The 18,546-nt window shown below is 38.8% G+C and overlaps 1 protein-coding gene across 1 annotated transcript in view; it reads left to right on the top strand.

Moving 5' to 3' along the window:
- The window catches only part of LOC126199336 (D-threo-3-hydroxyaspartate dehydratase-like), a 180,214-nt gene extending 162,414 nt beyond the window's left edge, over nt 1–17,800 (top strand). The window contains exon 7 of the mRNA XM_049936189.1: nt 17,592–17,800. Within this exon, the coding sequence (XP_049792146.1) occupies nt 17,592–17,681 (90 nt within the window). The 3' untranslated portion in view covers nt 17,682–17,800. The remainder of the gene's footprint in view (nt 1–17,591) is intronic.
- The last annotated feature ends 746 nt before the right edge of the window (nt 17,801–18,546 follow it).

Here is an 18,546-nt window from a genome sequence, read left to right as displayed (position 1 = left end):
TCAGGGATTTTCTCTGCCTCGTGATGGCTGGGTGTTGTGTGATGTCCTTAGGTTAGTTAGGTTTAAGTAGTTCTAAGTTCTAGGAGACTGATGACCATAGATGTTAAGTCCCATAGTGCTCAGAGCCAGCCAATAAAAACCTCCTGTAGTCTTACGAAATTAAAGAGAGATGCTATGCCACAGAGGTACCTAATGTCCCATCATGTCCTTGGTACCAAAATTGCAGATAATACAGAAACTTTATGGTGACAATGGCATAACTTTGATTCAATTAAAGGAGATCCTGGAAATATCCCTACCTCCTCTGAATGACCCCATATTCATGTGAATGCAGCTGGGAGGAAGATGTTTGACATTTTCTTTGGATGCCCCAGACAGTGTCAGGAAACTATGAAACTAATACAGGACATGATCATTTCTTGCAATGCTTTATGAGCAATAATTAAAACTCTTTTAGCAACAGAAGACATAAAAGTGTATATGCTCCTACATGATTTTATAAAAGAGGTTCAAATAAGAATATAGGAAAAGAGAAATTTTTTACATTATCATACACATAAATGTTAATTTGCTTAGATCATTGACTTGCGTTCATTTTAAATGGACATAACAGATAATTGTTGTTTTTTATGGTTCTGAGGCTGGCTGTATGGGTAAGCCAAAAAGTCATTAAAAAAAGGTGTAGCTCCAGACAAATATCTTTAGAATAGACTTCCTAACACCTAAATTTGTAGCAGATGTTAAAGAGTGCTCTTTTTCAGAAGTTCTTTCCTTGTATAGGCAATATTTATTTCATATCCTCTCTACTTCAGTTACTTTAACTCATCTTCTATGTTTAGCATCTCATTTCCTAATTTAATTCCATAAGAATTACCTAAATTAGTTTACCTACAAAATGCCTAAGTTAATTTATCTACATTCCATTACGTTTGTTTTATTTTCGTTGATGCTCATTTCATGACCTTGTTTCAAGGTACTATCCGTCCCGTTCTGCTGCTCTTTCAACTCCGTTTTTTCTGTCAGTGTCAAAAATACAATGTCATTTGCAAACCTCAAAGTTTTTATTTCTTTTCTCTATTTTTAATGTCTTCTCCAAATTTTTCTTTGTTATTGTGTACTGTTTGCTCAATTTATAAATTGATTAATGTTGGGGACAGGCTATGACCCCCTCTCATTCCCTTCTCAATGACAGCTTCTTTTTCATCTGCTTGTACTCTCTAACTACAGTCTGGTTTCTGTATAAGTTGTGTATAACCTTTCGCTTCTTGTATTTAGTCCTGGCTACTTTCTGAATTTCAAAGAGTGTATTCGAGTCAATATTTTCAAAAACTGTCTTCAAGTATACAAATGTTGTAAACATAGGTTTGCCTTTTTTCAATCTATCTTCTAAGATATATTTTAAGGTCAGTATTGCCTCATGTGTTCCTACATTTCTCTGGAACCCAAACTGATCTTGCCGGAGGTTGGCTTCTACCAATATTTTCCATTCCCCTGCAAATGGTTCATGTCAGTATTTTGCAGCCGTGTCTTATAAAACTGGTAGACTGGTAATATTCACACCTGCCAGCACATGATTTCTTTGGAATTGTAATTATTATATTCTTTCTGAAGTCTGAGAGTATTTTGGCTCTCTCGTATATCTTGGCTCTCTGAAGCCCAAGACTCGCAATAATTGTAAGGGAATGTCATCTGCTCCTTTCAGCACTCTGCTAAATTCCTCCTGCCGTATAAAATCTCCCATATCATCTTCATCTAGTTCATATTCTCTTCCAGTAATGTTGTCTTAAAGTTCAGTTCCCTCATAGGGCCCCTGTCTTCCACTCTACATGGGCAGATTATCTTGTTTTGGGGATAACAGTGAAAAACCGTGTTCTGATTAAAGTAACATATTTTCATGTCAGTACAGCCATAAAACAGTTTTATGAGGCCCCTTGTATTACTAACACAACTGTCAATCAGTAAAACCTATGATTAACATTAGTAAAGTTGATATTGTGACCATGATATTGTGCAAAAAAAACAGGGTATACAGGCTATGCATATAAAAAATTTGGCCCCAATATGCATTTATGTGGCTATGCCATGCCTATTGTAAGGTGCTGTGGTTGCAGTGGCAACTTCAGTAATGTTTAAAGTGGTCATCAGAAGAACTACAAGATTATTTTTGAACAAAATTCACTTTATAATAAAGAGTATGTGTGAAGTCTGCACTGTAGCGAGAGTGGAACGGTAGAGAGACAGCTTGGAAGGTGGTTCATTGAACCCTCTACCAGGCACTTCATTGTGATTAGCAGAGTAATCACGAAGATATAGATGTAGATGTAGCATGAATTTAGTACTTGATAAAACCACTCTTTATTGGCGAAAAGCTCAAAAATGGTTTGGTTAGTACAAATAAATATTATTTCAAGCAGTTGTTAGTCAATGCTGTAGTGCTTCGAGAATTTCGGAGTAAATTCTAGAACCACTCAGCCTTCCGCCATTTCGAACACCTGATATTTTAGAGGTGAGTGGGAGAAACAAATACGCTCTACTGCACAGTGCCTATTTGCATGGTTACGAGAAAAAGATGGACCCAGTGGCTGAACGGCGGCAGATAAGTACCTGCTGTATGGTCCACAGAGTCTCCGTGTACAGGTCGAGAAGAACAAGGAAACTTTATGTAGTATTATGTGCTTTCTAGTGCCTCTGTTGATTGTAAAAAGACTAATGAAAAATTTAATATAGATTTCTGTGTTCATTCATGTATTGGACTCGTTTGAGACTAGAGACTTTTGGATTGCTTCAAGTCTTGGCTACGAACGAAGCAAGGCACATTTATGCTATTTGAATATGTGTAAATGAGTCTAATGTTTAAGGAATAAGTTAGCTTGCAGAAGTTGTTGTTTGTGAAAGTTGAAAATATATAGTATATAGTGATTGAACTGAAAAGTATTTTACAAGTGCCAAAATTATTTCGAGGATAGAGAAGTATACCAATAAATTCCTTTAACCATCTATAGTCTTTGGAGAGGAAGCTTTTTGGAGATTGACACAGCTGATTACCCAGAGAAGAGAATCGGCTACACACATCGTGCAAGTTAACTGAATCAAGAGACGTGTGTGCCTTGCAACCCATCCAAAAAACGTTAGAATGCTTTTTTTTTTATCACCATTGTTCTCACTGAATACATTCGGGATTTTGGGTAATAGTTCCATAACAACATTCGAGTTATTATTAAATACTCCCACAGTAATACAAAATCTGTTGAATTCCTTTTAAAATTATCCAAACATTGAAGGCTGATTCATCTTGACTTTTGCATTTGATCAGCATTCAACAAATCTGACAGTCAGCTTGCACACTGTATAATTTACCGTATACTTTGTTCTTGTGGATTTATTTATTTAATACGGGGTGTACATAAAGTCTGTGAATATTTTCAATTATTTATTGCACAAGAACCAAACATTTTACAGATATCGTACATACATCATTTTGAAGAGAAACCCTGAAAGCTTTTTTTCATGTGAACCGCCACAGCATAGTTTGGTAATATGCCGATAGTCAGCACTAGTCACAAACATGGCGAGTTCAGGAGCTTGCCTGATCAACAGATGTCATTCTGTGTTACTTTTTTCTGTGTACGCACTGCCTCTACCATGTGATGTAGCAGAGCTGTGGGAGAGAATACAGGAAGTGACTGTCGCCGATGCCATGCTGGAACAGGTATGGCAAGAATTCGATCACCATTTTGACATCTGCCGGGTTACTCATGGTTCACATATGGAATTTTTGGGGGGAGGGGGGAGGGGGGGAAGGTTTTCATAGTTTCTTTTCAAAATGCGACATGTATGACATGTATACAATGTTTAGTTCTTATGCAATAAATAATAAAAAATGTTTATGGATTTTATGTACAGCCTGTATATGCTATTAATCCCTGATTGTCCAATGACACATAGTGGATCCTTCCTTGGTGTTTTAAAGTGTGGTAGAAATATTGGTTTTGGTCTCCACATGGATTAATCCTCCATTTTTCTCAACTGTTGCAAGTGGAGCAGCTTATAAGGTTTCATAAAATTTGGACAAATTTTCACTGTTAATAAAACATAGAAAAAGATAATTCTATGAAGCCATGGTACTCCCATTAATCCATTTGAATGGAATACACACAACTATTTTACAAAGCTGTATGGACAAAACTAGTCCACAAATCAACTCAACCTATTATTCTGCAGTTTGTAACACAATAACAAAAACAAAATTTGAATTATGTCAATACAATTTCTGTGAAAAAGGCTGAGAATTTTTCACCTTGCCCTGATTTGTGCTGAGTGGTCACTCTTTGGTCATATTTCTTGTGGTCTTACTCCTCTTCAGTAGTAAAATATTGATAACCCTTTAATGAGAATATTCATGCAGTTGTAACTGGGATAGAATCTACAGAGTATGACATTGTTTTAATAGTATTTTGTCACCTGAAAATATTACGGAAAGATACAAAATACATGCTGCACTGGAGTAAGAAATGTTGTCACCAAAATGTCATGTTTCATGTAGATTTATTTGATGCCAAATGATACAAATAAGCAATTTGATATTTTTACACTTTATTATTGTGTGTTGATGCACAGTGCCAGTGAGTTGTATTAATAGGTGTTGTAAGTTTCACAATTTACCCACCACATTGTGTATTTCTGTCAAATTCATAGTTGTTTTTCTCAATGTATTTTTTTGACGATACGGTGTTGTTTTTTTACTAAATTTATTTTTTTGCTGAATTTACTGTTTTTTGGACATATTTGGTGTTATTCTTTTACCAAATTCATTGGTATTTATTTGACAACTGTGGTGTTATTTTTGCAAATTTGATATTCTTTGCCAAATTCAATGTGATTTCTTGTAAGATTTTTTTTTGTCAACTTTGTTGTTATTTTCCTAAATTCAGTGTTGGCCTGTAGAAGGATGCTCTGAACAGCCGGTGTGGATGTGGGAGAGGAAAGATTGAGGACTTTTATTAAGGATAGGAGTTGACGGGTGTGTTCATTGGCTGAGTTGATGTGTAGGTGAAGGATTAGGTGGGTGAGGGCAATGGATTGTTCAGTTTGGAACTGGTATAGGGACTGATGGAAAGAATGGTTGCAGCCAGAGATGGGAACTTTAAGTGTGAGGCCTTTGGGGGTAATGCAAGGGCTTGAATTTTGTGTGTGTTTGTGTTTGTTTGTGTGTCTATCGACCTGCCAGCTGTTTCATTTGGTGGGTCACATCATCTTTGTTTTTGGTTGTATTTTTCCCACGTGGAATGTTTCCCTGTATTATATTCATATCATTAATTTGAACCCAACAATTACGTTTGTTATTGTCACTGTTGCATTTCGAAATCTTTTCTATCGTCTTATTTTCTCTTTCTGTTTTTGTCGGTAGTTTCACTTTGTATTCACCTTCCCCTTTTTACCATAATCTACTATACAATTTTATCCCGCCTATATATACTCAATAATACGTAACCCACTTCCAAACCACAACCAAAAAATTTTTTTTCTGCTTTCAACACTACCGCTGCTATAAAATCCACCGTTTCTAGTTCACAAACAGTTCCTTTCACCTATTAAACAACCATTTCGGCTAGTTCTAATAACTTTCGCTTTATTTCCATTTCCGTTTTTCCCACATCACTGATAATTTTTATCCGCTTCCCACAGGTTTTAACGTCATTATTTCTTAGTCAGACAATTGTTAGCCTCATTTTCATAATCTGCCACCACAAAACCACTCCTTTCATACATTTACACGCAGTTTTTTCGAAATTTTCCCGAATTTCTCCGTCCTTTAACGTGTTTTAGCGGCAACACAACCACCTAACCTTTGTGCATATCGTTGTCTACCAACCCAAGTCCTACATAGCCCAGCTGTAACCAACACCTTTTCGCCTTTTTTCACACCAGATCTCCAGTTACTTTCCAGTTCACCTTTATCTCTCCCCATATATTTTTATTTTCATTTTCATTTCAGCCTCATGTTACACTTTCCACCTTCTAATACCATGTCACCCTCACAACACCCCAAAACGACCCCATTAAGTTTTATTTACATTCCCTCCGCAAACATGCCTTCACCCTAGCCAGATTACGCTCCCATATTCTATTTTCTCAGGCTTGTCTGACATTTGGCATAACCCCCAAAGGCCTCACACTTAAAGTTCCCATCTCTGGCTGCAACCCTTCTTCAACTCCTATCCTTAATAAAAGTCCTCAATCTTTCCTCTCCCACATCCACACCGGCTGTTCAGAGCATCCTTCTACAGGCCAACCGCAAATAAGAACAGCATGCCACCCTCCACCTCAAAAAACTATCCAATCTCCTGGTTTCCCACCTCCGGAAAGGCAACTCACTCACCCTTCACAACCTTTCCAGCAAACCTCAACCTCCTCTCATTGCACACAAACCCAGTCTCTCCCATCTACTCAATCTCCCACTTCCAGCTCCACTCCCTCCAAAACCTCAAAATTCCAATCAACACAATCTGGAACCACAACACCCTAATTCAGTAGTTAACCTTTCCTCCAAACCTCTCTCCCATTCCGAAACCTCTGTCCTATCCAAAGGCCTCACCTTCAGCCCCACTCCCAGATTCAACCAAACAGCCCTCGTCAAAGATTTACTGTCCTACACTGTACTCTCTGCTGGAAATATCACTTTGCCATGAAGAAAAATGATCCTAATCCTACTCCTAATGATCCAACTCCCCAAGACAATATCCAAATTGAACCCTGCCTGGAACAGTTCCGTCCTCCGTCACAGTGGGACCCACCTCCTCTTCCTCAAAATCACCCTCTCCAAACCTTCCAGGAATTTCTGACTTCCAGCCTTACATCTCAATCCTTCTTAAAAAAACCTTAATCCTACTCCCAACATCACCACTGCTGAAGCCCAGGCTATCTGTGATCTGAAGGCTGACCGATCCATCGTCATTCTTCCGGCGGACAAGGGTTCCACGACCGTAGTACTTGATCGTCGGGAGTATGTGGCTGAGGGACTGCGTCAGCTTTCAGGCAACACCACATACAATGTTTGCCAAGGTAATCCCATTCCCGATGTCCAGGCAGAGCTTCAAGGAATCCTCAGAACCTTAGGCCCCCTGCAAAACCTTTCACTTGACTCCATCAACCTCCTGACCCCACCGACACCCCGCACCCCTACCTTCTACCTTCTTCCTAAAATTCACAAACCCAATCATCCTGGCCGCCCCATTGTAGCTGGTTACCCAGCCCCCACAGAACGTATCTCTGCCTACGTAGATCAACACCTTCAACCCATCACATGCAGTCTCCCATCCTTCATCAAAGACACCAACCACTTTCTCGAACGCCTGGAATCCTTACCCAATCTGTCACCCCCGGAAACCATCCTTGTAACCATTGATGCCACTTCCTTATACACAAATATTCCGCACGTCCAGGGCCTTGCTGCGATGGAGCACTTCCTTTCATGCCGATCACCTGCCACCCTACCTAAAACCTCTTTCCTCATTACCTTAGCCAGCTTCATCCTGACCCACAACTTCTTCACTTTTGAAGGCCAGACATAGCAACAATTAAAGGGATCAGCCTTGGGTACCAGGATGGCCCCCTCATATGCCAACCTATTCATGGGTCGCTTAGAGGAAGCCTTCTTGGTTACCCAGGCCTGCCAACCCAAAGTTTGGTACAGATTTATTGATGACATCTTCATGATCTGGACTCACAGTGAAGAAGAACTCCAGAATTTCCTCTCCAACCTCAACTCCTTTGGTTCCATCAGATTCACCTGGTCCTACTCCAAATCCCACGCCACTTTCCTTGACATTGACCTCCATCTGTCCAATGGCCAGCTTCACACATCCATCCACATCAAACCCACCAACAAGCAACAGTACCTCCATTATGTCAGCTGCCACCCATTCCACATCAAACGGTCCATTCCCTACAGCCTAGGTCTTCGTGGCAAACGAATCTGCTCCAGTCCGGTATCCCTGAACCATTACACCAACAACCTGACAACAGCTTTCACATCCCGCAACTACCCTCCCGACCTGGTACAGAAGCAAATAACCAGAGCCACTTCCTCATCCCCTCAAACCCAGAATCTCCCACAGAAGAACCACAAAACTCCCCCACTTGTGACAGGATACTTTCCAGGACTGGACCAGACTCTGAATGTGGCTCTCCAGCAGGGATATGACTTCCTCAAATCCTGCCCTGAAATGAGATCAATCCTTCATGAAATCATCCCCACTCCACCAAGAGTGTCTTTCCGCCGTCCACCTAACCTTCGTAACCTCTTAGTTCATCCCTATGAAATCCCCAAACCACCTTCCCTACCCTCTGGCTCCTACCCTTGTAACCGCCCCCGGTGTAAAACCTGTCCCATGCACCCTCCCATCACCACCTACTCCAGTCCTGTAACCCGGAAGGTGTACGCGATCAAAGGCAGAGCCACGTGTGAAAGCACCCACATGATTTACCAACTGACCTGCCTACACTGTGATGCATTCTATGTGGGAATGACCAGCAACAAACTGTCCATTCGCATGAATGGACACAGGCAGACAGTGTTTGTTGATAATGAGGATCACCCTGTGGCTAAACATGCCTTGGTGCACGGCCAGCACATCTTGGCACAGTGTTACACTGCCCGGGTTATCTGGATACTTCCCACTAACACCAACCTATCCGAACTCCGGAGATGGTAACTTGCTCTTCAATATATCCTCTCTTCCCATTACCCACCAGGCCTCAATCTCCGCTAATTTCAAGTTGCCGCCACTCATACCTCACCTGTCATTCAACAACTTCTTTGCCTCTGCACTTCCGCCTCGACTGACATCTCTGCCCAAACTCTTTATCTTTGAATATGTCTGCTTGTGTCTGTATATGTGTGGATGGATATGTGTGTGTGTGCGAGTGTATACCCATCCTTTTTTCCCCCTAGGGTGGGTCTTTCTGCTCCCGGGATTGGAGTGGCTCCTTGCCCTCTCCCTTGGAACCCGCATCCTTTCGTCTTTCCCTCTCCTTCCCTCTTTCCTGATGAGGCAACAGTTTGTTGCAAAAGCTTGAATTTTGTGTGTGATATATATATATATATATATATATATATATATATATATATATATATATAGAGGGAAACTTTCCACGTGGGAAAAATATATCTAAAAACAAAGATGATGTGACTTGCCGGGCGAAGGCGCTGGCATGTTGAAGGACACATGGATGGACACAAGCATGCACGCAGGGTACGGGCTTTCACGGCCAACGGTTGCTTCGTCGGGGGGGAGAGGAGTTTTGGGGGGGAGGGTGGGGTGTCGTTCCAGTCCCGGGTGCGGGGGGGGCTTGCCTTGGGGGGGGGGGGGGGGCGAAGGGACGGGTATCCATGGATGGATTTGTGTGTGTGCGCGCGCGAGTGTATACCTGTCCTTTTTTCCCCCTAAGGTAAGTCTTTCTGCTCCCGGGATTGGAATGACTCCCTACCCTCTCCCTTAAAACCCACATCCTTTCATCTTTCCCTCTCCTTCCCTCTTTCCTGACGGAGCAACCGTTGGTTGCAAAAGCTAAAATTTTGTGTGTATGTTTGTGTTTGTTTGTGTGTCTGTCGACCTGCCAGCACTTTCATTTGGTAAGTCACATCATCTTTGTTTTTAGATATATTTTTCCTACGTGGAATGTTTACCTCTCTCTCTCTCTCTCTATATATATATATATATATATATATATAAATATATCTAAAAACAAAGATTCTGTAACTTACCAAATGAAAGCGTTGGTACGTTGATAGAGACAATAACAAACACAAACACGCATACAAATCTCAAACTTTCGCAACCCACGGTTGCTTCATCAGGAAAGAGGGAAGGAGAGGGAAAGACGAAAGGATGTGGATCTTAAGGGAGAGGGTAAGGAGTCATTCCAATCCCTTTTTCACCCCAAGGTAAGTCTTTCCACTCCCGGGATTGGATATATATGCACCACTTCCCTTGATGACTTATGCCAGTGATGGGGGTCAAATGCGGCCCACCATGAATATGAATTCCTCTCCTGTGCCAACTTCTTCATCTCAGAGTAGCACTTTCAACCCACGTCCTCAATTATTTGGTGGATGTATTCCAATCTGTCATCCTCTACAGTTTTTGCCCTCTAGTGCCATGGAAGTCATTCCCTCATGTCTAAACAGATGTCCTGTCATCCTGTCCCTTCTCCTTATCAGTGTTTTCACCATATTCCTTTCCTTTCCGATTCTGCACAGAACCTCCTCATTCCTTACCTTATCAGTCTACATAATTTTCAACATTTGTCTGTTGCACCACATCTCAAATGCTTCGATTCTCTTCTGTTCCGGTTTTCCCACTGTCCATGTTTCACTACTGTACAATTCTGTACTCCAGATGTACATTCTCAGAAAGTTCTTCCTCAAATTAAGGCCTATGTTTGATACTAGTAGACTTATCTTGGCCAGGAATTCCCTTTTTGCTATTGCCAGTCTGCTTTTGATATCCTTGTTGCTCTGTCCGTCATTGGTTATTTTACTGCCTAGGTAGCAGAATTCCTTAACTTCATTGACTTCGTGACCATCAATCCTGATGTTAAGTTTCTCGCTGTTCTCATTTCTGTTGCATGTCATTACTTTTGTCTTTCTTTGATTTACTCTCAATCCATATTATGTAATCATTAGATTATTCATTTCGTTCAGCAGACTCTTCTTCACTTTCACTCAGGATAGTAATGTCATCAGTGAATCATAGCAGTAACATCCTTTCACCTTGAATTTGTCTGCTCTCAGTAGCTGAGTGGTCAGTGCGACAGAATGTAAATCCTAAGGGACCGGGTTTGATTCCAGATGGGTCGGAGATTTTCTCCGCTCAGGGACTGGGTGTTGTGTTGTCCTAATCATCATCATTTCATCCTCATTGACGTGCAAGTCACCAAAGTGGCGTCAAATCAAAAGACTTGCACCCGGCAAATGGTCTACCCAACAGGAGGCCTTGTTACAAGACATTTACATTTACCTTGAATTTTTATTCCACTCCTGAGCCTTTCTTTTATTTCTGTCATTGCTTCTTTGATGTACAGATTGAACAGTGGGGTCGAAAGACTACATCCCTGTCTTATAGCCTTTCTAATCCAAGAACATCATTCTTGGTCATCCACTCTTGTTCTCTCTTGGCTCCTTTACCATGCACACGTGGTCCCGGGTTCGATTCCCGGCAGGGTCAGGGATTTTCTCTGCCTCGAGATGACTGGGTGTTGTGTGTCTTTCATCATCATTTCACCCTCATTCACTCGCACGTTGCCATAGTGGCGTTAAAGAACTTGAGGAGCGGCGGCTGAACTGCCCCGTGAGGGGTCTCCTGCCCACCAATGCCATACGCTCATTATTATTATTATTACCCATATCTCCCTATAGCATACCCCTATTTTTCTCATAATTTCGAACATTTGCACCATTTTACATTGTCGAAGGCTTTTTCCAGGTCAGAAAATCCTATGAACGTGTCTTGATTTTTCTTTAGTCTTGCTTCCATTATCAACCACAACGTCAGAATTGCCCCTCTTGTTCCTTTACCTTTTCTAAACCCAAATCGATTATCATCTAGCATATCCTCAATTTTCTTTTCCATTCTTCTGTATATTATTCTTGTCAGCAACTTGGAGGCATGAGCTGTTAAACTGATTATGTGATAATTCTTGCACTTGTCAGCTCTTGCAGTCTTTGGAATTGTATGGATGATATTTTTTGGAAAGTCAGATGGTATGTCACCAGAGTCATACATTCTACACACCAACGTGAATAACATCTACAGCATTGCTATGCTGTTTTAAAGGAGTGACCAACGTTTTGTTGGCTGAGCGTATAATCACCCATAATAAATTGTATTTGATCATTTCACTATTAAAATTCCCATTGCCTTGCATGGATACTGTTAGATCAGGATTACAACACAGACATAACTTACCTTTTTGTCTCTGTGGCACCTGCTGCAGTTCTATGCAGGTAGTGTATTTTGAAAAAGAAAATGGATTAAAAAAATCTAACTAAGAGAATCTTAAAAAAGTCTTTTATGCTCTTAGCAGTTGTCCCAATAATGTACTTTTCCACTGTCAGATTCTGAGAAAAGCATAAAAAAAGAATTGCATATACTTTCAGTATATATTAAAAAGTAATTATAGTCATTTCTATCATTCAAGTTGGTACTTTGAAATTATTTTAACAGCTTAGAATTTTTTTCCTGCAATGAAGTATAACAACAGTTTTGTGGTAAATGTATCTATTACTGAAATTCATGCTGTTCCACACTGAATGAATATTTCATCACTTGATAATGGAAAGTACTTTTCTACAGTGAACTTCATTAGACAACACAAAGAAACGGGTTTAATTTTGATAACTGCTCTTTTTCATAGCAAATCTGGCACATTAAAGTTAAAATATCAGTTGTTATATCTTATTGCAATCTGTCCAGCGGTTTAAAAGATGGAAATAAGTTGAGCACACTGTTTAAATAATTACTCATAACAATTAAGAAAGAATGGACACAAATTTACTTTGTAAAAAACTCCCTTTACTAGCACACTAACTTTAAAAAAAAACATTCATACAGTATGAGCTGACAGCTATATTAACAGTAAGATATGGATTTTGTTTTTCTACCAGTATTTTTTTTTAATTTGTAAAACTTCTAATGTCTTTACTACAATGATACATTTAATTTGTTGCATGCAGTATTTATCCTCAATATTGCTGATTTAAATAATACTTTTCAGTAATGCTTCATTTTTTACTAAACCTGTTTACACAATTAAACCATTTGCCAAATCTGTATAGAAGAAGGGGGGGGGGGGGGGGGGAACTGCACAAAGATAGTTTTACAGAGGTGTGGGAAGCAGCTTGAAACTTCGGCCAGGGGCCACAGGCTCACCCAAGTATGGCTCTGACTGGGCCTTTGTTAAAACATTCCTAAAAAAATGTGAAGTAGACATAGTTTTCATTCTCTCTCTTGAGCCACAATCTCTCAGATAAGTAATCTGTTGTGAGCTAACAATTTCATTTCCACATGAGTATGCAGAAAGGTTTTGTCATTATTTCTATCAATTCAGGTAATTACAGAGGGAATTTACGAACAGGCAGGACACCAAATTTCTTGGACTTACTATCAGCAACACACTAAATTGGAAACCACATATTGAGGCATTGTCACAAAAGCTTAGTAAAACCTGCTATCTATTATGATCATTAAAAGACACAGCCAGTGTAGATACCTTGAAGCTGGTGTACCATGCTCTGTTTGAGTCTGTCTTGAGCTATGGCCTAATCTTCTGGGGAAAGAGCTCTGATTCTCTCACAGTTTTCAAGTTACAAAAACAAGTAGTAAGAATATTGAAATGTAAAAGAAGAACTGAACACTGTAAACCACTATTTCAACAGCTAAAAATCCTGTCACTGCCATGCCTCTATATATTGGAACTAGCTTGTTTTACAGTACAGCGCTTGGATGCCCTTGACATAAATGCGGACCACCACACACATGACACCAGAAACAAAACACAGTTACAAATTATAGCCCACAACACAAAATTATATGTGAATGGGGTTAAATCTATGAGCATTAAAATATACAACCGCCTCCCAACAGACATAAAAACAAGCAAAAACCCAAAAATAATGATAATTAAATTAAAGGAATTGCTACTAAATCACTGTTTCTATTCTGTACATGAATTTCTAGAAACAAAATTTTAGATACTTGCAATAAGCTGTTTATTCAGTTGTAGATGTTTCTACTTAGTAAGATAATTTAATTATTGTATCTTATCTATATTCTGTCTGTATCTCATATATGTATTCTGCTATGTGAACTATGTACCACAATATTTTAATTACTTGTAATAAGCTGTATATTCACTTGTAGATATTTCTACTTAGTAAGATAATTTAATTATTGTTTGCTACTCATACTCTGTCTGTATCTCTTATATGTATTCTGCTATGTGCAGTATACACCACCGTCACCTCTCATCACACACCACCTTTTTTATATTTTCTCTATATATCCTATATGTATTCTGCTATTTGCGTTATGTGCCACTACTGTCATCTTTCATTGTATACCATCTTAACATAATTTTTCAAATTGACTTGTCCTGTATCATAATGTGCTTTGCTGTACAAATTGTATGATCTACAGGACCAATAATAAATCAAATCAAATCACTGTGAGTCAGTGAACACTGCAAAGTATTGCAAAATGAGTCTTTAATTTCATTACTGAGGTCACTGTGCTAACCATTCTGTTCCCAATACTTTCTGCAATTCCTTCTTTAAGCAGAATGGCATTTTTTTCTTTAAATTTTCTTTTTCAGTCAATCACATTTTACATTTTCACCACTGCTATTTCACCGTAGACAGTAATTAATTATATCATTTCAGCTCCCCTTACCAATGTGTTACCTTAAACATTCTGACATTTAAGGGGAAAATTTTGGTTCCTACCAATTTTATCCAAGAGTAAACTGTAGCATACTTCAGTCCTTAACATTAATATTACAGTTTCAGAACTTTTCCTGCAATATATACCTAAAATTTTATTTATTTTATTTTATTTATATGATGACAAGCAGATAGGCGAGATTGTCAGTGTTAAATTTCTAGTATTACAGTTTGATAACACATTTAGTTGGGATGAGCATACCACAAAACTGTTTAAGTGCCTATTTGTTTGGAATATAGATGTTGTCAGGAATAATTGATATGAAAGTAAAAAAGGTAGCATACTTCCCTTAATTTCATTTCATAATGTCACATGGAATTATTTTTTGGGCTAACTCATCTAGACAAGCTACTGTTTCCAGACTCCAAAAAGCTTGTAATATGAATTATTTGTGGTGCAAACTCAAGATTGTTCTGCAGAGTTCTTTTAAAGGAACTATGAATACCAACTGCTGCTCCCCAGTATATTTATTCCTTAATGTAATTTGTCACAAATAATGCATACCCTTTTCAGACAACACTTCAGTTCATGGAATCAGTATTAGAATAAGAATGATCTTCACAAAGATTTACAGTTCATTACTTTGGCACAGAAAGGAGTCCATTTTTCAGGAGACACATTTTGAATAACTTGTCAGCAGCCATAAAAGTTTAACTACTAATAGACTTCATATTAAGGGGAGCCCAGGGGGTTTATTGGTGGTCAGTTATTTCTACTAAATTGACAAATTTGTTAGTAGAACCAACATGTATATAATATTATATGAACACTTTGCTGTCCACACATCTCATACAAATTTATTCACTTGGCGCCGGCAGCATTAATTCGGATTACTTGGCTTGTTGCCAGCTGCTTGTCACCTTTCCGTTGATGACAAGCTTCAAACACATTGACTTTTTCGTGCTTTAATTTTTCTGGAAATCCTCCATTTTGCTGTATAGCTCCACAAACTCGACTTCTCTGCAAGTTCTACACTGTTATAATAATTATCCATGTAGAGACGATGCCACTTTCCATAAGAAGGTGTCAATAGTTCCATCACTGTTTTTGATAAAGGTTGACCAGTACCAAAATATATCTCGAATGAGGAAATGTATGCCATACTCAAATCACACAGCATCCGAATGAGTTTGCCATATTTTGTAATTTTCGACGGATTGTAAACTTTAAAATTTAACTGTCCACGCCACGGTATCATTCCTTCATCAACTGAGATGTTTTGTCTTAGATTAAATGTTTCTTTATACTTTATGGAAAAATAATCAGTTATGAATTGCACTTTGAAAAGCTGGTCAGCTTTATCCAGTTTATTGTTGTTGTCGGAAAAATGTAAAAATTATAATATTTGCCTGAATCAGTTGCAGGACATTGTTTTGCGAAATATCGGTGTGTCTACCAACGAATTCGCTGACCAGCAATCATCAGTCCTTGCTTTTTTTGCAATTCCCATAAGGGTAGCAAGCCCAAACCATTTTCTAAGTTCAGGTCCTGTAATGTCGACAAATTTGGCATTTTTTAAATCCTGTTTCCTTCTATTGCAGTTTTGACTGTAATACTTGTTGGTTTCGTTGCTAATATATTCAAATAGATTGTTCCCAATATATAATTCTATGATTTCCACAATGCTCTGTGTATCTTTTGGAAATATCTGTGGACCCGGAGATCCTTCAAATTTATTATTGGTCGTCAGTAAATCATAATCCGTCTTCTTCATCTGATTCATCCGAATCAGTTGGCAACTGTAGCATTTGCTGAACTCTTCTTGGACATATTTCACTATCCTCCAACGATTCTGCTTCACTTTCATTTTTTTGGTATTCAATGTCTTCTTCCCAGTCGTCCGTAACATCAGACAAGATGTCCGTGCATTCATCGTAAATAATCGTATCATCTCTTTTGTATGCCATGATGAAACTTCACAAGTACTTATAAAAACAAGAAACTTGTTGACGTTTGTAACTTATTGTTACCTAAACAAAACACCAATAGAATGAAGAAGATACTAAAGTGCTGTCACGTGCCACTGTGCAATACTATGCACATAACACCACTGTGGCGTCGCCAGCTGTTGACCGCTATTTCACGCACGACACCACTGTGGTGTCGCCCATCGGCAAAGTGTTAATAATATCAAATAATTTGTGTGTATTATGTAAAATCTGATTCCTGTAATCTTCAGTGCAGTAATGTGATCAATGTTAATTAGTGTTGTGAATTGATTTCCTCTTTGATCACGTGTGACTACAGCAGCCTACGAATTATCATCTGCACCTCAGTGTATTGCACATTATATGTTTTGTGACAAGTTTGTTGTTATCTCTTAAATTAAAATACGTTTTAGAATTTTTTGATGTATTTAACATCCATGAGGACCATTTCACTTGTGATCTGTGGAAAGTACATTACTATATCTTTTTTTTTTTTTCTTTGGAAGTATATATTTTGTATTTATGTTTTCTGACACAATTGTCTCCATTGCCGAATTCATAGTGTCACTGCCTTTAGGCGTGGAAGGACCCAGGTTCAGTTCTCAGTGCCCCTTCAGATTTTTTTATTTTTATTTTTTTTTATTTTTTTTTGGGTAATGAGGTCTGGAACAGGGTCCATTCAGCCTTGTCAAGCCAAATAAGTAGCAGCTTGTACAAAGAAGCAGTGGCAGCATCATATTTCATCTACAGGCAACGACTGGAGGGACTGGCTAGATGCTGATAACGTCCCACGATCACAGATTGCTTTTTGTACTAGTTGTAACAGTCCTCTAAGGCATAATCTTTGAGGACGATGTGGTGATTTCTGACATACGTGATATCCTTGAGTATATCCTCACTATGGATGTATAGAATTAAAAGTACATGTAATCTAGTTTCTAATATAGCATAATTTAAGTTTGCTACTCACAGATTAGTATCAGCATTCTAAGAATATTTCATACTAGTCAGTCAGCCGTAAGAAACTTTGTTGTCCCTTTAGTTTGATTTGATGATGTCATTTATAAACAAAGATTAACACATATTTCAAAATAGGCATTATAATTTTTGCTTTTTTTTGTGGATGCATATGTGAGACTGAAGCAACTTTTCTCATTTTTAGGTGTGTGCTACAGCAGCTCAATATCCTGTTTATTACATTCACAAAGATGGTCTTGTCGAAGAGGAATGGAAACCTATTAGAGGATGGTAGCTCCGAATATGATTTTTAGTATTGTTAGTTAAAGAGCTTCTGTAAAGTATTTTGTGCCTGTAGTTAATTATACCCAATCAAGCAAAAATGCTCAGAATAAAATATTTGTTATCTGATTAGAGCATGACTCTGATATTTCACAGTCAAAAACAACTCAAGAAACAAAGTACACATGTCCAGCTGAGATAATATGGATATTGCTAGAATAAACAGCCAACTAAGAATATATTTTCATCTATTACACCAGTGTAGAAGTGTTTTGTTTATAGGGAAAATCAGGAAGTTAAAAGCCTACACCATTCAATGTGAACAAAACTGAAAAATACATGTTATAAAATAAAAAGTCTATACCATCCTTGTGAAAAGCCTTGTTTTTATAATTGTAATATTTTTCTCAAGGCTCTTTTGCTCCAGGAGATCAGGAGATCATGAAGCTAGAAAAGGAGAAAGAACTATGCAAGCACATTGAGGGGGAGGTGGGGGGGGGGAGGTTAGTGTGGGGCTGGAGTGGGAGCAGAGAAGGGGATAGAGGCTGGTGGAGGACAAGAACTAATGGAGGTTGAGGACAAGGAAATTATGGGAAGAAAGGAAATAGTGCAGGGAGATTTCACATCTGCACAATTGAGAAAAGCTGGTGTTTGTAGTGGGAAGAATCCAGATGGTACTCACTGTGAAGAATGTTCAGCAGCTGGGTAGTCCAGCTGTCCCTTGGCTAATTTTGGCAGTAGCCATGCATAAGAACAGCCACCTTGTTAGTGGGCACACTCTCAGAGAATTCCCACAGTGGCTGTAGCTAAGTTGGTACACCACATGGATGCTTTCATTGATGCCTCTGCCCTTAATGGGGTAGTGGATGCCTGTGACA

Source organism: Schistocerca nitens, chromosome 8 (assembly GCF_023898315.1).
Source record: "Schistocerca nitens isolate TAMUIC-IGC-003100 chromosome 8, iqSchNite1.1, whole genome shotgun sequence".
Lineage (NCBI taxonomy): Eukaryota > Metazoa > Arthropoda > Insecta > Orthoptera > Acrididae > Schistocerca > Schistocerca nitens.
Note: the sequence above shows the minus strand (reverse complement) of the source record. Positions and strands in the feature narration are given on the sequence as shown.